The sequence below is a fragment of the Harmonia axyridis genome, chromosome 2 (assembly GCF_914767665.1).
Source record: "Harmonia axyridis chromosome 2, icHarAxyr1.1, whole genome shotgun sequence".
NCBI classification, from domain to species: Eukaryota; Metazoa; Arthropoda; class Insecta; order Coleoptera; family Coccinellidae; genus Harmonia; species Harmonia axyridis.
Window position 1 is genome coordinate 17,581,524 of NC_059502.1, and position 20,630 is coordinate 17,602,153.

At 34.5% G+C, this 20,630-nt stretch overlaps 2 protein-coding genes across 2 annotated transcripts; both read right to left on the reverse strand.

Annotated features, from left to right (window-relative positions):
- Nucleotides 1-374: 374 nt before the first annotated feature.
- On the reverse strand, nt 375-16,537 carry LOC123673586 (F-box/LRR-repeat protein 16). The gene is made up of 6 exons (XM_045608167.1): nt 15,877-16,537; nt 9,767-10,060; nt 5,122-5,413; nt 4,192-4,387; nt 3,644-3,792; nt 375-2,067 (listed from the first exon to the last, which is right to left on the reverse strand). Exons 1-6 carry the CDS (start codon nt 16,252-16,254, stop codon nt 1,919-1,921), a joined length of 1,458 nt encoding a protein of 485 aa, XP_045464123.1. The 5' UTR covers nt 16,255-16,537; the 3' UTR covers nt 375-1,918.
- A 2,085-nt stretch (nt 16,538-18,622) lies between these two features.
- Nucleotides 18,623-20,073, reverse strand: LOC123673167 (2-(3-amino-3-carboxypropyl)histidine synthase subunit 1). The gene has a single exon (XM_045607625.1). The coding sequence runs from the start codon at nt 19,968-19,970 to the stop codon at nt 18,762-18,764; it is 1,209 nt and encodes a 402-aa protein (XP_045463581.1). The 5' UTR covers nt 19,971-20,073; the 3' UTR covers nt 18,623-18,761.
- Between the last annotated feature and the right edge of the window lie 557 nt (nt 20,074-20,630).

The window sequence follows — 20,630 nt, forward strand, 5'->3', positions numbered from 1 at the left end:
ATTTGATCTTATATTTTATTGAGTATCTTAACAGTTCCAAAATTAAACCATTGACAACAATTCGAATCAAAAAATCCTTCGAATCGAAACACATACTTTCGTAAACGCAAATTGAAGAATGAAGGTAAATAAAGGAAAAAAACCTGAATTATAAATATTACTCAAATGAACTTCTAGCTTTTACGATACCTTCAGAGGCCAAAAATCTGATGAATATACAAATTTTCATCCACTTTCCAACAACTGTCTTAGATAAAATTTGCTAAATTTTTCTTCCCCAATACAAATACAAACTATATATTTTTCTGTTCCACTTCAAGTTATCGCTCTCTTTCCTAGATAAAAATGTGTAAGAAATAATTAAAAAAATATGCTATAAAATATCTATTTTATTGAATCTCATCTTGAATATTTACATATCAGAAATTTAATAGGTTCACAACTCATAAGCTTCATATTATATACAATTGGAAACATATAACACATTTACCAAACACAAACATTCACAAACCAAAATTCTAAACAGGCCAGTAACAGTGTGGAAACATAATCGCTTTCAATATCAATGCATTAAATTTTGAAAAAATTCCAATTTTCCATTTCATGTATTGTGCGTGATATATTTGCCCCATAATTGAAATATTTCAATCTTTTTTTCGGACTTAATTTAAGGAATCATAATTCATCATCCTGCACATCCAGTAGATTTGATTTTAAATTCTCAGAAATTTTTCGTTTTATTAAAACAGAGATTTTTCGTATCACAGAAGAAGAATAACATTGACAAACATCTATTGTAAATACACAAAATTCTTGTTTCTTAGGTATACATTGAAAACGAGATTATATTTTAAAAACATTCATTATTACATTAAAAAAGATTTTCAATCTTTCATTAGAGATTTAAGTACAGACAGTGACAATTTGATGATTCAGAGAGAAAATTATTACAATATCTTGAATTTTCGGAAAATTTAGTCTAGAGAATTTTCTCAATAATTCAATTAGTTCGATGATAAAATCAAATCTCCCAAAATATCTAGTTAAAATCCTATGGATGACACAATCAAAATTTTTCTTTATCAAAAATTGGCCATTGATTAATGATTTTTTGCAGTGGCGTCCTTAGGGGACAATGGGTGGCCCCCAGAAAAAAATTTCAAGGTAAAACTGAATCTCTGTACTGAAAAAATTTAAAACAATATATTCTATAAGTTCATTCTTACAGTTGCTAAATGTTACTATTCCCCTTCATATTGTCAATAAATTCAACTCGTAGCAAAGTTTATAGAAGGTTTGTAACATATGTTTATTTGAACTTTTTTCCTTCGAACACGTTAGGATTCACATCTTTATATTTCAGCATTTTTTTCGGAAACACCCTGTGTAGCATGGTATATATTGAATTTTTTGTTAAAAATTTTAAATCGAATTTTGTTTTCTCTCATCCAAAGAATTCGAGTGGACAACATTATTGCTGTTTTGACTAGAAAAAAGACAAGAAGACAACATCATATCACATGAAATCCTTCTTCACATCCATTTAAAATCTTAAATTATGATATTTTATTATCATTCAAAATCTCTCACTCAATACACAAATTTCATTTTTCCTCATGAGAAATCTTCCATCAAGTGTTCACAAATACCAGCCCTCAAAATGAGTCTGACCTGCTTAGAATCAACCTAAAGGACAATAAAACGGAAATTGAATTATTGCACTAGAATATAAAAATTAACAAGTCGAGTTCAGTTGTTGAAGTACGATTCAGACGAAGGTGATCTCTTATAAAAATTTAGCTCTCGAAAAAAAATCGATATATCGTTACATGCAAGACAATAGCCGATGCAAGGTCTCAGAATCTGACTCCTCGTTCGAATCGCACTCAACGTTATTGGAAAAGATAGGTACGTATTCTCATTCTATCACCAGACAGCGAGGCAAGTGTTCTCTGAGGTACTCAAATAATTCTTTTGAGGCACCAGGACAATTAGTGAGTTCTAGTTCACGCATGTGACGGAGTTGGATTAGGCTGGATAGGCCACTAGAAGTCAGCAGGGGACAACCTGTAAGATAAAAATAGTTCAGAATTTAAAGATAATATTCTAGGATTTAGTTAAAGAGCTCTTCTGGAGCAGGAATATAGATTAAATGTAGGGGTTAATTGGCTAAAAATCCGAATTCAAAACACTGCTTAGCAATTTTTAAATTCGATAATCATCTACCATACTGGCAAACCTGATAATCTACATAAGAGCATTGACTATCACTTTGTATGGATTTAAAACTGACTTCTTAGGCTTGCCAGTTCTGGACACATTCGATTTGCATGGTAAACAACTTTTATCTGCAGCATATTCATGTAGTACAGAAAGTACTTTCACAGATAGTGTCCCCACAACAGTTCCACATGAGCTTTTTTGTGTAAGAGGAAGAAAACTCCATGAATCTTTTAGTTTGCTCTTAATCTTGAACTTATATTGCTCAATTGGTGCCCTGCACACTATCAGGATTATTAAAGTCGAGAGAGTGTTATCCTTATGCCTTTATTGCCAGTTCATCGGCCTTTTCATTGCCTTCAATACCTCTATGAGTATGCCTTGGCTTCTATAGCAGAGTCACTTTTTTGGTTCCCACAAGAACTCTGGCTAGAGATAGATGCTTTATTATATTACGGCACTCCTAGGTTAGAAAAGAGGCTTGGCTATGCGATTCCAAGCTCTTCAGCGTGATCAGACCATTCATCCTTTAGTTAAGGGGGCTCCTTGTCCAGAGGCATAGACAACCCCATATTTTCTGAGTTTGATCTCAAAATAGATTACTTGTCCAGATTATTCACAAAATCTACAGTATTAGGTAGAGGGTTCTCCAAACTCAAATACTGTCTGAAAGTTAAGCCCTTTATCCTGAATCCAGTTGATTAAGCATTTTCACATCAAGTAGGCATTCAAAATAACCTATAAAGCTGCTGTAGTAGTTTCCTAATTCTATCACACCCAAGCAGGCAAGCGGTTGTAATCTCTGTGACCTACAGCGTGTTGTGCCTTCTTCAATTTCAGTAGTTGTGCATTACTGTTATGTTGTATCATGTCGCTATTTTTGGTTTTTAGCTCTTTTGTGTTTAAGAATAGCCTTTTGCAAGCCCACAAAGCTGCTGTGGCCTCTGAAATTGTGGCGACAAAAAGCAATAAGACATAATATCTGTGTCTAGCCAAATTTGGAGTCAAAATAATATAAATGTACCTGCATTAGTGTAATAAGGGTCTTTCGTGGTACTTGTGCATACAACTTTCTCATTCATAAGGTTCTCAGAAAGATACAATAGAGAATATCTTTCCCCTACCCTAATTAGTGTGCAGGTACCATGGTGCAATGGTATCATGTATGCCTGTGCAATGGCGCAGGCATACAACTTAGAGAATAAGAAAAGGAAGAAGAAATTCACGGTGTACAATATGATTTTATGTTTGTAACCCAACTATGAAACTAGGAAAAGGGGAGTTCAGGGAGTAAGTTACGAGGTGATGACCAATTGAGTTAGGAGAGTGTTCAAGGATGTTTCCAAGTGCTGTACCCCAATAAAGTTCTCGTCTGTCGTCCAGCAGCATTTAAATATAAAAAAAATATAAGTTGGTACTTTACCTGCTAAGGATAATATGTGAAGGTTTCTCATGCCACATAAATGTTGAAGACCAAAATCCCTTATCTGAGAGCACCAACGTAAATATAGGGCTGATAAAGTAAGCATTGTAGAAATGTATCCTATTCCAATATCCGTTATGTGAACACACCTGTAAAAAATAAATAGTTAAATAGTCGCACAAACCTTTGATTATATTATCAACAAATATTTTCGATTATCTTATGATAATTCCAAAAGAAATATCACCACATTTTTGGCGGGCTAATTCTTTGTTTACAGCGTGCTATTATTTCATCAAAATTTCTGGGATTTTCTGAATTTCGTGAATCGTGGGGTCATACCAAGAAAACACTTTTTTTTAATTTGTAAATGTCAAGGAAATGATCGATAACATTGCGTTGAAAGTATCTCATCGTTCTATGTTTTCTTAGTCACTTTTGGATGTTAATTGATAAAAGTAATGTTTTATAACGGTTAATTTGAACAAGCGCTCAAATGCACCTGACTCAACATGCTTTTCGCATTTTTTCATAAAAGGCACACATACCTGTCGAGCGTGAGCTCTTCCAGCTGATTCAAATCACAGGCTATATACTCCAAGGCTGCATCTGTTATTCTTGGACACCAAGAAAGATCCAAGGAACGTAATTTCTGAAGATTTTCAGCAATCAATTCTACACCATCGTCCGTTATTTTACTACAGCCAGATAAACTAAGAATAGTCAAATTGGGCAGAGAGTGAACTGGAAAGAAGAATTCATGATAAATTAGACAACATTTCAAATGAGTTAGAAATAGAAGCAATGTTTATCTTTTCACGTAGAACTTTCGAAACTTTGAAGTGTCGTTCATCATAAAGAATAGACCCTATTGTTTATGATGAAGGACATTCCAAAGCTTCCTTTATCTTTGAAATTTTTTTTTCGAACACGTTTCATTTCTAAAGGAGACTTTATTTGCGATTGTGAAATTGCCCCTTAGATGCATAGAAACCCTGGTATGTATACTTATAGGTATACCAGTAAAACTACTCGATTTTGAGAGATCACTAGAGTTTCAGATGGCGCATACATCGTTTATATTTGACATTTCTTGCGATTCTCGACTTTCGTGACCGTCCGCCATCATACTCCAATAATTTCATTATAAATTCGATATGAACTGAATTGTAATTTCATGTGAAATTTTGCTTTTTTCAAATCATTATTTCTGTTTTTAAACAGCGACAGAAAGATATCGGGTAGTCGAACAATTCTGAAGGGAGCCACCTTAAAGAACTCTGGTAAGTTCTAGCCAAAGCAACAGGTGGACTATCTCATAAAGTCTGGAACAAAATCGGATCAGAAACCAGGGTTTCTAGGAATCTTATTTATTACCTACTGATCTAAAGATTCTGTGATCTATTGATCTACATACTTTATGTATCTAGGTGAATCTAAGGGGCTTACTAGTAAAGTTAGAAATGATGCTCACTCACCTATATTTACAATTCCATGATTCGTGATCTCCCAGCAGGAATGTAGCCTTAAAACATTCAGCGAAGATCCTTGTTTCGGCGAAAAATAACCTAAAGCTGCGTCGGTAACGTGATAAGCTTGGAGGGAGAACTCGTACAATCCAGGCAAAAGCTGAGCAACGGCCGCCACTGCTTCATCGGCGACGTTTATGCAGTCGCTCAAGGTGAGAGAGACAATTCTGGGGTTCAAACAAGCCCATAAACCTGCTTCGGTTATCTCGTTGCAACCTGCTAGTTCCAGCTCATAAAGGGCCTGAGGAAGAAAAAGATTTATATTTCACACGATCCAACTTACTGATGCTCGATTAGATGAGATAAAGAAGGAAATGGGGCGAAGAAGGAGAACAGGAGCAATCCCTTGAAAACATGTAAACGTTTCAGCATTTCTGATGAGATTTTTCATTGATATTCGTTTTCGGTTCTCCCGTCCTACGAACTTTAAAACGGAAGGACCAAGAAACTTTAAAATTTCAGGGTTGCTTCAGATGTCGTATGCCGCGGTTGACTTCGTTATTGGGCAAAATCCGACAAGGAGTTGCGGTGAATATGACAGTTCGCAATTGGGTGTTCTTATCAATTTTTAAACTGCAAGCTTTTTCGAGATGCAAATTTGCATTTGGATGAAGAATGACAATCAAAAGTCTCCTGGAAAATTTCATATGAAATAATAATAAATTTCAAGCTGATGACATCATAAAAACCATATAAAATCCAAGAAGAATATTGAAAAAGAAATACTGAATATTTCAGTTGCTCCAGATTTTATCGGGTTGATATTTTAAGGGTAGATACAGCTACTGGCATATATATGTCTGGATAGTGTAGACGTCTAATGCGAGAAACAAATACAAAATCCCATCAGTTAAATAAAGATAGTATGATGCGATAATTTGAAGAATTTCCAGCATCGATTTCAGGGAAGGATGTACAAGTGCAAGTAGACGTGTTCGAAATGCATCAAGGGTGTACCTACCGGACCCATCTGTGGGCTTGGAAAAGAATAAAGGCAATGGGAACTGAGAAGACAGAGTGCAAAGAGACCCTCCGGGGAAACATACATAGACTTGCAGGTTACAGGTCTATATCGAAAGATTGGCAATACAAAAATATCTATGGTAGTTCAGATCGATTTATATTCATGACATACTTTATACATAACGTTCGAACTCGAAAAAAAGTATAAAGTTGTGACATTTCGAACTGAGAACCTAGGAACATTCAGATTGACTGACGCAAGCAAATATTGTGGAGGATGGAATATTACTCAGAAATAAAATGCCTAAATATCATAGAGTAATAAACATTTGTTCATTACTCTGAGCTAAATATGTTCTACGATGCTCCAATGAGTTGACCCTTTAACCTCTATAAAAAATGTTCGACACCGTCGAGTCTGAAGCTCACATTCTTCAAAAATCGTCTTTATAATCTAATACGAACACCGAATTCAGGGTTCCTGATCAGGCATCCATTTTCAAACCTTGACCTCACAAGATCATTGAAAAGTAGAAGAAGTGTCTTGGTATGTTTCAACCACTTTGAATTTCTCACGACAAAACCAAGAGTTTTGAAGCCACTTGAGACTACAAAGTGTACATGAGGTACATATGGAAAAAAGACGCGAAGACATTTAGAAAGATCTGCGTCAACCCTTCTAGTAAAACTGGCTCGCGCCACATCGATATATTTTTTTAAATCCTCATGAAGATTTCTATAAATATTTGAATATTGGACATCTTTGGCCTTCAGCTTACTAATGATATGACCTGTAAAACCTCACCATGTGATAATCAAGGCCCCTAAAGGATGTTGTCTTTGCCAACACCATAAAATATATCCTTAGGACTGATTGATCATGGTTTAAGAACAAAAGATAAAAAATGGCAGCAGATCTGAAAGACTGAAGCCTAGCCAACCAGGTGCGCAACTAAGTTCCCTCTGTTTATCAATAAATGTCTCCAACAGTATGTGCTGGTAGATTTTGACATATCCAAACCGTCATGAACCAAGCTTATATTATAGTAAACACACTGTTTTAACACATTAGTGATTTTATTTTGGCGTCATGAGAATATGTCTGATTTTGTGCCAAATAATCGTCATTTGCGGGAAGTGTTGATTTTTTTCTTTCATTCGAAGAAAAGGGCAGCTGAAGCGCATCAAGAGCTCCAAAAAACTCACGGAGATGCTGCTCTAAATGAAACAACGTCATGTGGTTGGTTGCGGCGTTTCAAAGACAGTGATTTCGATTTTAACGACCGTCTGCGTGAAGGTAGGCCAAAAATGTTCGAAGACGATGAATAAGAGATATTGCTCGATGAGGACCGTGCCAAATGCAAGAAGAGCTTTCTTCAGGATTAGTAGTTACCCATCAAGCCATTTCCAAGAGACTTCAAGCGTTGGGAATGCTTCAAAAACAGGGAACTTTGGTTCTTAATGAATTGAAGCTTGGGACGCTGAACGTCGGTTTTTCACCTGTGAACAGCGGCAAAAAAGGAATGGATCTTTACAGCAGCCCAAAGAAAAGAAAATCATGAGGACTACACGCTGAGAAGGTTATGTATGTGTATTTGGTGGGACCAGGTCGATGTTATTTATCATGATCTGTTGGAACCAAGCAAAAACATTACTGGGTAACGATATCGACTTTAATTGATGCGATTGAATCGAGTACTCGTTTTTTCACAATAAAGTTGCATTTTCGCCAAAAAAAAAAACAGCAGGAGCTCAGTTGCGCTCATTATATTAAAGCATTTCAAGTATAATATGTTGACTTTCACCCTCTATCAAGGCTATGGATATAACTCGCGATTGAATAAATAACACTTTATTTGATGAACTAACGAATGAAAAATCGATAATATTACAAGTTGATTGAATAATGCAGTAACGTATATCGGAATTGATATTTCAAAATGTAGCCGGAATTCTATTTCAATGGAATATGCATTACGTTTATCAAATTACCATCGGAAATTCCGGAAATTCATTAAGTCCTATTCTAATTGGTAACTCAAAAACGTTTGATCACTACTCCATTGATATTATCTTATTCTGCTACCTACCCATTTTCGTTAGAGGAGGTATCCATCTCATGTTTCAATTAATGTATAAAATGAATGAATATCTAATTTCGAAACATCAAAGGTCGAAAGGTCTAGTCCGTTTCTATTCAGCGAATGGATAGAAGATGGATTTTTAGTCCGAAATTTAATATGTATATGTGTACTGTATTAGCAATTATTATGACTACCATTGTTCATGTGATAACGTTTCTCAAGAGATAGCCATCTGGGAGAATATTCTTTTAAAAAAAAAAGAGATCGGACATCTTTGAAGATTTTTTCTCGAAGTCTTATATAGGGTGTTTTTTTTCGAGGTATATAACTTTAAGTTGGAATTACTGTCAAGTGATTTATTCTCAGTTTGGTTTGGCAATTCATCATGAATAGACTCACGCCTGAACAACGCTTGCAAATAGTGCAATTTAATTTCGAAAATAATGGTTCTGTGCGGAATACGTATCGCGCTCTACGTCCATTCTATTTTGTTTAGCGATGAAGCGCACTTCTGGTTGAATGGCTACGTCAACAAACAAAACTGCAGCATTTGGAGTGAAGCTAATCCTCAAGTGTACGTCGTAACACCGTTACATCCAGAAAAACTGACTGTTTGGTGCGCTTTATGGGTTAGTGGAATCATTGGTCCGTACTTCTTCAAAAACGATGATGGCCAGAACGTTACAGTCAATGTTGATCGGTATAGACCCATGATTACTAAACTTTTTCATTCCTGAATTGAACAACCATGATGTCCAGGAGCTGTGGTTCCAATAAGACGGCGCAACATGTCACACAGCTCGTGCCACAATCGATTTATTGAAAGACACGTTTGGTCACCGCCTAATTTCACGTTTTGGATCTGTGAATTGGCCTCCAAGATCTTGTGATTTAACATCGCAAGACTACTTTCTATGCGGCTATGTAAAGTCATTGGTCTATGCGGATGAGCCACAAACCCTTGACCATTTGGAAGACAATATTCGCCGCGTTATTGCCGATACGCGGCCACAAATTTTGGAAAAAGTCATCGAAAATTGGACGTCCAGATTGGACTACATCCGAGCCAGCCGTGGCGGTCATATGCCAGAAATCATATTTAAAATGTAATGTCACAAGATTATCTTGCGGATAAATGAAATTCATGTCTCTTAAAATCATTTGAACTATCTGAATATAGATAATTTTTCAGCTCTATAAGCATGACAATTTTTTTTGACACAAATTAAACGAAGAATTCAAATATGATTTTTAGCTAGAAATATCTCATTGGCGTACCATTTCTTCATAAATAAAGAAATCAGTGATATAGCTATCACTTGGAACCTTTGGTAGGTTTCATTTGAATATGTCGACCGGTTTTAGAGCAATAAATTGTGAGTTTTAAAGAAAAAATTATCACCTCCTATCTCGTAATACGAAGCATTCGCGAACAAAAATTATATAGCAAATGTAATTTTCTTTAATGTAGAATCAACTCCTCAAATTTGTCGCACTTTTTCACTACCACCCTGTATAAAATATAGTGACATTCTTATCTGATTTACCTGTAGATGATCCAACAAGGATTCGAGTCCTCTATCGGTAATACTAGAGCATCTTAAGCTCAAATTGTGTATATGTTTGGACGCAAGGGGAAAAGAATTCACTAGATCTATGGCATCTTCGTCAGAAGCTCCCATCAGGCAAATGCAGTGGAAACCTCTTCTGAGTAAGGAGGAATATAAACGCGCACGTTCATTCATCTGTGAAGAACGAAGTTCTCTACACTGTAACACTGGAAAGAGCCCAGTCCAGTTCCTTGGACTTCTATACAAAATATCACGCCACCTGGTGCAAACCTGCAAGAAAAAATAGAGAATAATTATAATTGACACATACAAATATATATATATGAAATACTGGTAATTGTAAAGGGATTATAAATTATAAAGGTTAAATGAGAATATGCCTTTTTTTTCTTAAAATCATCCGAAGAATTTGTCTTTGTGCCAAAAACTTCACTATTTTATATAACTTTTTGATGTTGTACACCTACTTTTTTGTCTTGAAATACAATTCCAAATCGACACAACAGAAGAATCAACTTAAAGATAAATATATTATCCAAAACTGTACAATATTTCATTTGGACAGAAAAAAATGTTATTTCAGTAGTGATAGTGATTTTTCGTCAATTAAAAAGTTAAGGCAATCATATCTTCAGGCAAATAAAAGATATTGAGAATGATGTGTTGTTTTAAAAAAAATGAAAAAAGCTCCTATTTTTTTACACCAGAGTGAATTGAAAACTACCACAAAAAAAAAATAATATCCAACATTCATTTGAGCATTCCTATGGAAATTATGCATTGTGAAGTATTTAATTTTGCAATCGAAATTTCAAGAAAATTCCTGTACCCATTAAAATTCAAAACATACTTAAAAATCCGAAAGGTAAATGATGAATCATTTTAAGATGTTCAAGAGTAATATTCCAGCAAAGAAATTTGTGCTTTCTGAGTTCGATTTGATCATAAGTAATTTTGTATCTTTGTTCGATTATTTCCCATAAAAATATATAAAATTTCAGTTCAGCAATTATCCAATTAAAAAAGTTATTCCGATACCGGGAATCGAACCCGAGCCTCCTGGGTGAAAGCCAGGTATCCTAGCCACTAGACCATATCGGATGTAGCAATATTTCGTACACATATTACTAGTATTCTACAATACCCCGAAATTGTTTTCATGGAATAAATTCCTTACATAAAAAGTTCAATCAACGCTCATACTTGGGCACCTATTGGAATATAATGTCATAATATGCATTTCGATTTTGAAAAGAGCAGATTATTCCTTGTATTATGTTAAAATATGTCTAGATTACCGTGAGATATTCAGAGACTGCGGGTAAGGTATGCAGTAGGGGAAGTTAGCGACATACCTTTTGTTAAATTGAATTATGCCGAATCGATATTTCAGAATAGTCATGCCATTCACTAGCAAAACCGGAGAAGGAAACATTTGGACAAAAATGAAGAAATAAATCATGAGGGTAGGTAAGTACGCAAGATACTGATATTATTTTATGGAAACTTATTTGATTAGAGATTTTCTTGTTCAAAAATTATGCAAAAAGTTCATATAAACATTAGCCATTGAATGCTGGCTAAGGAATGTCATGTTTTATGGGAAATTTCAGGAATATTGTGTAAGAATGAAAGCAAAATTAAGAGAAAAGCACTGATGTGAGTTAGGAACTTTTAAGCGCTCGTTGTTACGGAAATTATTGAATAACTTTTTTTGCTATTGTTCTGATTACACCATCTACTCGAAAATCGATCGGACATGTACCTATTCAGGAAAAATGTTGGTATTTCTTTTTCAATATTCTGCCTGGATTTTCTATGGTTCTGATCATATGATCAGCTTCAAATTGTGCAAAGAACTTGATATTGTTATTTCATTTCAAAATCTAGATGCCGTCAGTTCCTGTAAATATTGCGTAATTTTCTTTGGAAGTTCTGCTTGAATGTTCTACACTTCTAGTTATTTCATCAACCCAAAATTCCATTCGAAGCTTGAAATGGTTCTTTTATATTTACATATGTATAGGTACAGGTAAAATTTCAAGTTATCGGATCTGTAGGTAATAACTGAAATGTCATAATTACCTGATTATAGAACCATAGAAAATTCACGAAGAATATTGGCAAAGAATATTAGTAGTACTAGTTAATTGAGTAATTTTGTCAATATTCTTTTTGAATTACACCCAAAATTAGCTTATTAATGAATGAGCCCTCAAAAGTTCCTGACTTCACGTCAGTGCCTCCCTCATTTTTTTTTAGAATATTCTGTAGATAAAAGAGAGAAATAATAAACCTCTTCATAACAGTGATTCACTCGGAAGGCCCAGATTACAATGATAATCTTCCAATATTCCATCTACACGAGAGAAGCCTCCTAATATATGTTAGCAACCAGGACAAAATCTCGAATATCGAATCTCCTATATTGGCTAGGAGGATTAAGCAAGATTAAGTTCGCAATATCCTGCCTATAAGGTCGAGGAAGTGAAATAATCTTGTCTAGAAAGGATTAAAACATTTCCACTGATTACCTATAAAGCTCTATAATTCTTTTCGACTTAATCTATAATAAGATTTTCATACATGATAAAACCTACATGGGAGTGATTGAACATACCACATCCCACAGGAGTAACCAGGGGAAGATGTGAAGATGTCCACATTAATTAAAATAAAAAGAGGTGAGCAGTTAATAAACATAATAAATACTTTGTGACATGTTTTCTTAGTGAAAATACCACACTTTGTAGATAATGAAAGAATTGCCAAGAGACAATAAGATTTCACATGAAATTGACAAGATGCCTTAGAGGAATAACAGAGGCTCATTCATTCCGATGAATTAGGTAAAGCAGGGCGATGAAATTTTACTTTGCAGGGTTGCCAAACTGTCTGGCGGCAGCTCTGATGAAAAGTATTTGGAAAGAAATACCCAATATTTTGAGACAAAAGATCCGACCTAAGTTAAGATTTTTTTATAATAGATACCAATTTCAAGCTCAATGTAAAATTTCAGTGATCGCCAAATATAAAAAAAAATTAAATTAGATTGAATTTTGATTTTATTTGTAAAATCTTATACATAGAGTAAGGTGGTCTTCACTGGCACATGCATGAACAATCGCTCAAAAGCTCAGTGCTTTTCTTGAATTTTATTTGTCCTATAAACGTTATTTCCCGAAGAAAGAGCTATATCAATTCGTCACGATGTTTTTTAGAATTTCTAGCTGGGAATTGTTTCAAAAACGATATGGTTTGAATCATTGATAAAGAATCCCTGGTCAAATTCAATCCTGTTCGTCCGTCCGGTTGGTCTGTCGCTGTGTACAAGCATAGTATAAGGACTATACTTATACTATGGTACAAGATAGCTATCGAAATGAATGTGCTAAAGATTAGCAATTTTCAAGATGAGGGGTTTTTTGAATGTTTATACATACTAATAACTACGTTTTCATTCAGATAACCATTATCAATTAATGTGGAATACATAGATTAAACAAGCTATGCACCGAGCTGGACAAGGACCAATTTTTTTTGCTATAAAGCAGGGCATATATCCCAAATCGGTTATAGTGGTGAAGTGGGTATTGATCTTCCGAACTAGAATTGAAAATTTGCCAACAACCCTTCTCTGTATGCTGAAATATCATAAAAAATGTAGCCCACTTTCTGTTTGCCGCATTAATAAAACAGACATTTATCTTCTTTCGTAACATTTGCCTTCAACTCCTGAACCTTGCCGCAATTGATTTTGTTTATTTTTCCTTTTCCACGCAAAACTCAGGAAGTTATCTTGTTGCCAACAGATTTATCTCTGATATAAATTGTCCTGTGGATTTTAATGTGGGCGACAAAGCAATTATGAAGAAAACGCAGTTTATATTGAAATGAAAATGTTTCAAATACATAAAGACAAATGAAATTGAAATTATGCCTTTTGATATCAGCATTCACAATTCTATGTTGCCCAGACACATTTCTATGATTTTTTCTTATTTTTCATGTGATAATTATCAAAACATTTTCATTAACAAAATTATCTTATCTGATGATTGTGTGCTTTTCAAAAATAACATACGTTTATAACACAAATTTGCGAAATATTTAATTGAAGAAAATTGCTACTCCGCATTCGTCTCAGATGCACAAAGAACCCAATCAACAAAATTAAGAGACAACGAATCAAGTGATCAGAACTGAAGAAAATAATTCCTCAAAAAAATAAGAAAAGTCGGGTACTTTCGAACACTACTTTATTCATGCATCATTTGCTCCCTTAGTAGGGATTCACGACTTGACTTGATATTAAATCTACTTGGCTTGCGCTTGACTTGAAATCAACTCAAGTTCAAGTCGAGTAGCTAATAGTTTTTCAATGTCAAGTCAAGAATTTATTTATTGAGTACTTGACTTGATGTTGTAAAAGTACCTACTACTTGAACTTGAGTTCATTTCAAGTCAAACTCAAGCCAAGTAGCTTGAATATCAAGCCAAGCTGTGAATGCCTATACCTTGGAGATCAAATAATTGTGTATATTTCATGTATATGTGGTATCCAATGGAGCAATTAGCGGATGAATGAACCAGCGCGCAAAAACTCTCGACTTCGACGATTTCGAATCGCTGATGAAGAATCCCCTCTCAAATTCTCTCGATAGCTGCATTCAAGTAAGATAATGAGCAGAATCCAATAAGAGGTTTAGTAAATACCTATTGTCGTTCGAAATTGAAAAAAAAATCAATATTTCATTTGATTTCAGATCAGATTAAAGGTTGTGAGTTTGCCAGAAGCATTTCATGCTTCATTAAATATTTTTTTATAACATAGCCAGAACAATAGAAAATTCAAGAAGAATTTTGAAAAAAAATTACCCATAGACAAATAAAGTTGTGATCTGACCAATTGATATTTTTCAAAAAAATATACCTTGGAAGAATAACAATTTCAAGCTACGTGCAAAATTTCGTGTTGTTAGCATTATCAGAACCAGAGAAAACCAAGCAGAGTATTGAAAAAAATAAAAATATACAATAATTGCGATACAACAGATCCGACCTAGTTAAGATTTTGTATGTAAATATAAAATACCATGATAAAAATGGAAAATTGAACCGTTATATTGATAAAAAATCAAGAGAAAAGCACTGACGTCATATCAGGTATTTTTTAGCTCCAATTGCACCATTTGTATATACAGGGTGATTCAAAACTAGGTAAAAACACAAATGAAAACTGCAGTAAATAAAAGCTATCGAGCTGACTTCAAAATATCCCCATATGAGAATTCCGAGTCACCTAGTTTCCGATATTGCTGAAATTTTTGTGTATGCATAACTTTTTCAATAAAAATTGAATTTGATAAATGAATTGATAGTTTTGAGATAAAATGGCTCCGAAATCTGAAAACATATAAGTAAACTAATGTAAAATAGTATACAGAGCACAGGCTGTTTTCTCAAGGTTAGTCTTCAAAATGATCTTACTCAGTCCGGACCTGATTTTTGCGAATTTTTTCTCATTGTTTTATTGAGGCAAATGGATGTTAGCCAAAAAACAAATTTTCAGTCAAATCTGTTTTTAATTAAAAGAGTTATGCAGAAATGAAAATTTCACAAATTTCAGAAAACACGCTGTATTTCGGAAATTGTGACTTAGAATACCCATATGGGGTATTTTGAAATCTGTTAGATGTCCTCTAATCACAGTTTTCATTTGTCTGTTTACTCATGATTCATCTTGAAAATGACATGTGATTTATCACAATAAGATTAGGTAATGACATCTCATATATTTACCAACATACAGTTCTGTGGTATCCAATGATGCAATTGGCGCATGCATGAACGAGCATTAAGAAATATCTAAAGGAAAAAATGCGAAAGAATAAATTCGAAAGTCAAACAGACAGCTGCAGTGCAGCTTCTAAAGATAAACGCAAAGTTTGTTTTGATGTTATCAAGCTGGATGTCATAGTAACTCGGCATTCGAAATTGATCCTCCAAAACCTAGTTTTCGCTGTTCTACATACATACATTGTCAACCCAACAAACAAAACGCGTATAAAAATTATCCAACATACCTGCGCTAATACACATCTCTCGCAAGGGCTAAAATAGGTGAAAAACCTTCCTAGGAACTTCTCGTCCATCATCAACTGATCCCAGTTGAGGTAGACCTGCTGAACCCTGTGTCGTCTGGTGGCCATCGCCATGTGGTTCTGATGCTGCAAGCTCCCCTGCACTTTCGAAGAGCCCCGCATCGTAGGCAGAAGCCTGGACGGTTTTTCAGGAGCGGCTACTGCTGCATTATTGCCACCCCCGCAGAAAACGTTGGTTACGCGCTCCATCACGCTCCCCTTGGTGGAGTGCTTGTCTCTCCTGAGTCCAAGGCCATTGATGCGTTTGGAGAGCTCCGCCGAGGCCCTCTCCACGACCCCTTGAGCTGACATGGAGGACATCTTGGTCCAATGTTGTTCTCCAAGTCACGATTTCGACATGCTGTCTACACGGAACTGTAACACGGCGCGTCGCGTTTGTTTGTAACTGATAGGGGTGCACTGAGTCGACGATTGTACGTCCGGAATCACCCCCGATTGTACAGAACTCGTGGTGCGATCAATAGTGATTCCAACACGCGCCGACGCCATTGGCACGCTCGGTTTTTGGACGGCTTAGGGGATGTACAGGGTGTTTTTCGTTTATAGGTTTCGGTGATGAAGCTTTGAAATTTGCCGACAACCTGAACCGCTTGAGAGGGGTCTCTACCGTTTCAGGAATCAGTTCAAAAAAAGTATGCTTTATTTAACTCTAAAAACTATCGGTTTATATGAGCTTTTCACTATTATTTATTTTAAAAAGTTCGTTATTGCGAAAAGCTCTTTTTTATAATTTTTTTTTAGAATGAAAAAAAAATATAATTAGATGAATTTTTTCTTGAAGAATAAATATATGCATGATATAACTTTCCCAACAAACATTAATTTTCAAACAAATTTTCACATAACAATATTATACAAAAAGTCTTGTGGAAGGCTGAAAATGCGTTTTTTCTAAAATTAAAAATAAAGATGTGAAAACATATTTTGAATTTTCTCATGTGATAGAAAAGACGGTAAATCAGAGAAACGTTTGAAATTGCTTTACTCAACCTAAAAAGTGTTGAGACCTCAAAAACGCTGTGGAGACAGGAGGTAGTTGAACTTTGGCAGATGATGAGTAAGTCACCGTCACGTGGTATAAACCCCTCTTAATGGATAAGTATTATACCGCTGGGTTCAAAGTCTAGTTTCAGACAATAAATCTTTGTTCGAGGACACATGGATTCAAACACCCCTAAGTTTTTGGGCGCTTGTTACCTGAACAGGGCCCTAAAGGTATCATTTCACCACATTTCTGCATTTTTAGCGCTCATACTCCTAATAGATATTTCCAATAACGCAGTCAGGATTTTGTTTTTGAGGGCTGAACGAATAAGGCGACAGCGGAGCGGAGAGGTGTAAGTTGTATAAAAAATTAAATATGAAAAAAAATTCATTCTTTAATTTCGAGATTGAACTGATCAAAGTAAATACTAAAGACAATAAAAATAAATTATTTTAAATATGAAATTTTCTTTCAGATGTTTTTTTCGTAGGATCTCTAATATGCATATTCTCAATATCAATAAATTCCAAATCATAATAAATAGGTATTCAACAGAACTAGCCCAGTCAATCTCTCACATCTCATTGCACTTCTTAAAAACGTTTCCAGTCTCTTGAGGGTAGAAAAGTTTTTTCATCGTAGCCGTCGATACTGGTAACGTACAAAATATTTTGCATAATATAGAAGTATCAAGAAATAACTGCACACCATATTTAGAGAGTGCCAAATATTGCACTAAGTTTTGAATCGGGAATTCGTCACAATTTGAATTCTCATTCAAGGCTGTTCGTTGGCTGTTTCTAAATCCATTTCATATAATTTTGTTAATTTTTTTTTAAATCAGTCGAATAGTCATTGCTCCCGTACTCCGATCAATCCAACACGTAAAATGATGATGACACAGATTGATGTTTTTTTTGCTTCAGAACACAACTTCGTCGTGTTTAGGAAGAATTTTTGTAGGACGTGTTCAACCATTATTCAACTACTGAATGCTGACAATAAAACCCCAGAGAAATTCTTTCGATATTGGAGTTGCCAATTAAAGCAATGAATGATGCTGGGTTATAAATAATAAACAAAAATCCATAAGAGACATAATATTCTTTCCACTAACAAACTTTCTTTGAATTTTTTCTGGGGACTGCGGCACCAAAAACCCCCCTTAGCTGCGCTAGTGGATATAAGATATTTCTATCTTATTTCGATGATCTCCGTCGAGCCAGCCGTATACATGATAACTCTCAAATGGGAGAACCTAAACTCTCTACATTTATTTATTAGTCCTGGTTGAATATATACAATTAGGAGGCTGTATTATAACTTCAAAACTATAACTGCAATAAAAACAAATTATGACAACAATGGACAAATGGACTCAAATGAAAAAACTACCTGTAGAATGTTTTTGTTTCATGTTTATATCACAAAAGTAATAAATAAGTTATGAGAATTTTTCATTTCACGCCATTCTCCAATATTCCCTTATAGCTTGAAAACAGTTGAATTTATGATATTGTGGTTTACACCAAATTAATTCTCTCAAAAATCGAGCCTGGAAATGTGGCATTCATTTGTTTTCTAGCTCAAAGTTATTCTAAGTCCTGAGATCCCCTCACTAAACAACGATACAATTACTATTTATTGGAATAATTCTTCAAAAAAATTCAATAACACAACAGATTCATTAATCATTAGCCACCTTTAATTACATAAATAAATATAATTATGTACATCTCTTTGAACTCTTGAATTTTAAAATCAAAATATGTTCAATTCAATAAAAATAACAATGGATGATATTTCTTTGAAATTTACATGTTTAAGCACACTTTCCACAGCATGCTTCGGTATTAGTTTCCCCAGGTTTATGGTTAGGAGTCCATGGACCTAAACTAGCTGAAGCATAAAAGTCCATAGGGTAGCTTTTATCTGAATGCCATTTTGAGTCTCCTATCACTACCGACAATTCATAGGGAGTTAAAAGAGGTTTTTTGAATGATAAACCCCAATCAATTGACAACCTAGGGCATGCAATCTGAACGAATGACTCTAGCTGAGGAAAGAGTTCTAATTTTTTTGGGAAAACTTCTGATAAAAGAATAATCACAGCTTTTTTATTATTTTCTTCTAAACGTTTCCTTAAATGTTCAACAACTTTTGGATTTCCCTGTCTACCTAGAGTCCCCATTATAATACCGAACTTTCCAGAATTTTTGCTATCATCTACACATTTTTTTCTAATTGAATTCATCAAATCATAATCATAATATTCCTTCGTAAAATTTTTCTCATATGGATCATATCTATAAGCTTGAACTTTAGGATTCGCTATCATTATTGCTTCCAGGTGAAATCTTCCATCTCCTAAGTAAATTATGGCATCAGTACAACGTAAAACAGGTGCAGTACAACCTAGAATTTCACCAGCAGATAAAGGTTTGGACTGGGGAAGAATTACATCATATCCAATTTCTTTTAACTGATTTGCTATGCTATGTAATGTAGCCAAGAACTGTATTGTACTTACTAAGCTCAGTTTAGAACCTGTTGGAAAGTTTAATTTAATCGTTTCCAAAAAATGTAAGGGATCTATCCTGATGTCGACGAAAATATATAAGACATTCACCCCTTTAGTTTGATCAAGAGGCACTAAACAACTATGACCATAATGTACAAGCAAGTCCACCCCCAAACTTTTAGCAGTCAAATCATCAATACAACAAGCACCATAAGTTACATCTCCCATAATTATTGTTTCAGCACCAGTGAATTCTTCAATTATATCGGCAATTGTAGTTGCATAAAGAAGTAAACCCTCAGGCATTTGAAGAGCTACGACTTTTGAATCAGTTTCTTTTATCCTCCATAAAGTTTTCGGTATTTCGAAGGAATAATTCTTAGGAAGACCTTCAATAGCTGCCTTCAACTTAGGATCTTGTGAGAAGTAATCTGGAACTTTGGTGATTTTTTTGGATTTAAATACTTTCCTAGCGGGCTTGGCCTTCACAACTATAGCTGAATCTTCCATTTTATTTAATTATCAAGAAATTTACTTTTATTTCACATGAATACTTCACATCGGACAAAAACTGTGGTTATTTATTTATGTATTCATCTGTTCTTTAGTTAGGTTAAGAGTCATAAAAGCTATCCACCATATGAACTACAAAATACACGAACATTTCGGTGTTCCGTTTTCGTGAAATTCATGGAGAATATTTATTTTATTTAGATAGCCCATGAACGAAATGCTTTTCGGATAATTTCCTCATTCAATATCAAAATTTTAAACCAAAAATATATTGATGAACTAGATTGGCTTAAGTGCCTCATAATATATCCAATAGATGGCGACATCCCCCTTTTTTAATTTTATTCTCCTTCAAAATGGAAACAAACCTAGTTCTGGAAATATTATCATGAAACATGTTTTTCTTTCATGATTATGTTGTTCAGTCTCAATACTATTTGATGTATAGGTATGTATGAAAGTTAAAAGAGTTAAATAGAATAAAGGGTGATCCACAAGAAGACCGTTGGTTAGAATATTTCAAAGAAAGACTCGAAATAAACATTTGAAATTTTGTTGTTGGGAAAGATGAATTCTTGAAAAAAACTTAAAATTCGTCTGAAATTTGGAAAAATCTTCAAATTTTCTCAAATACAACTTCATCCCGCAATGTTAATA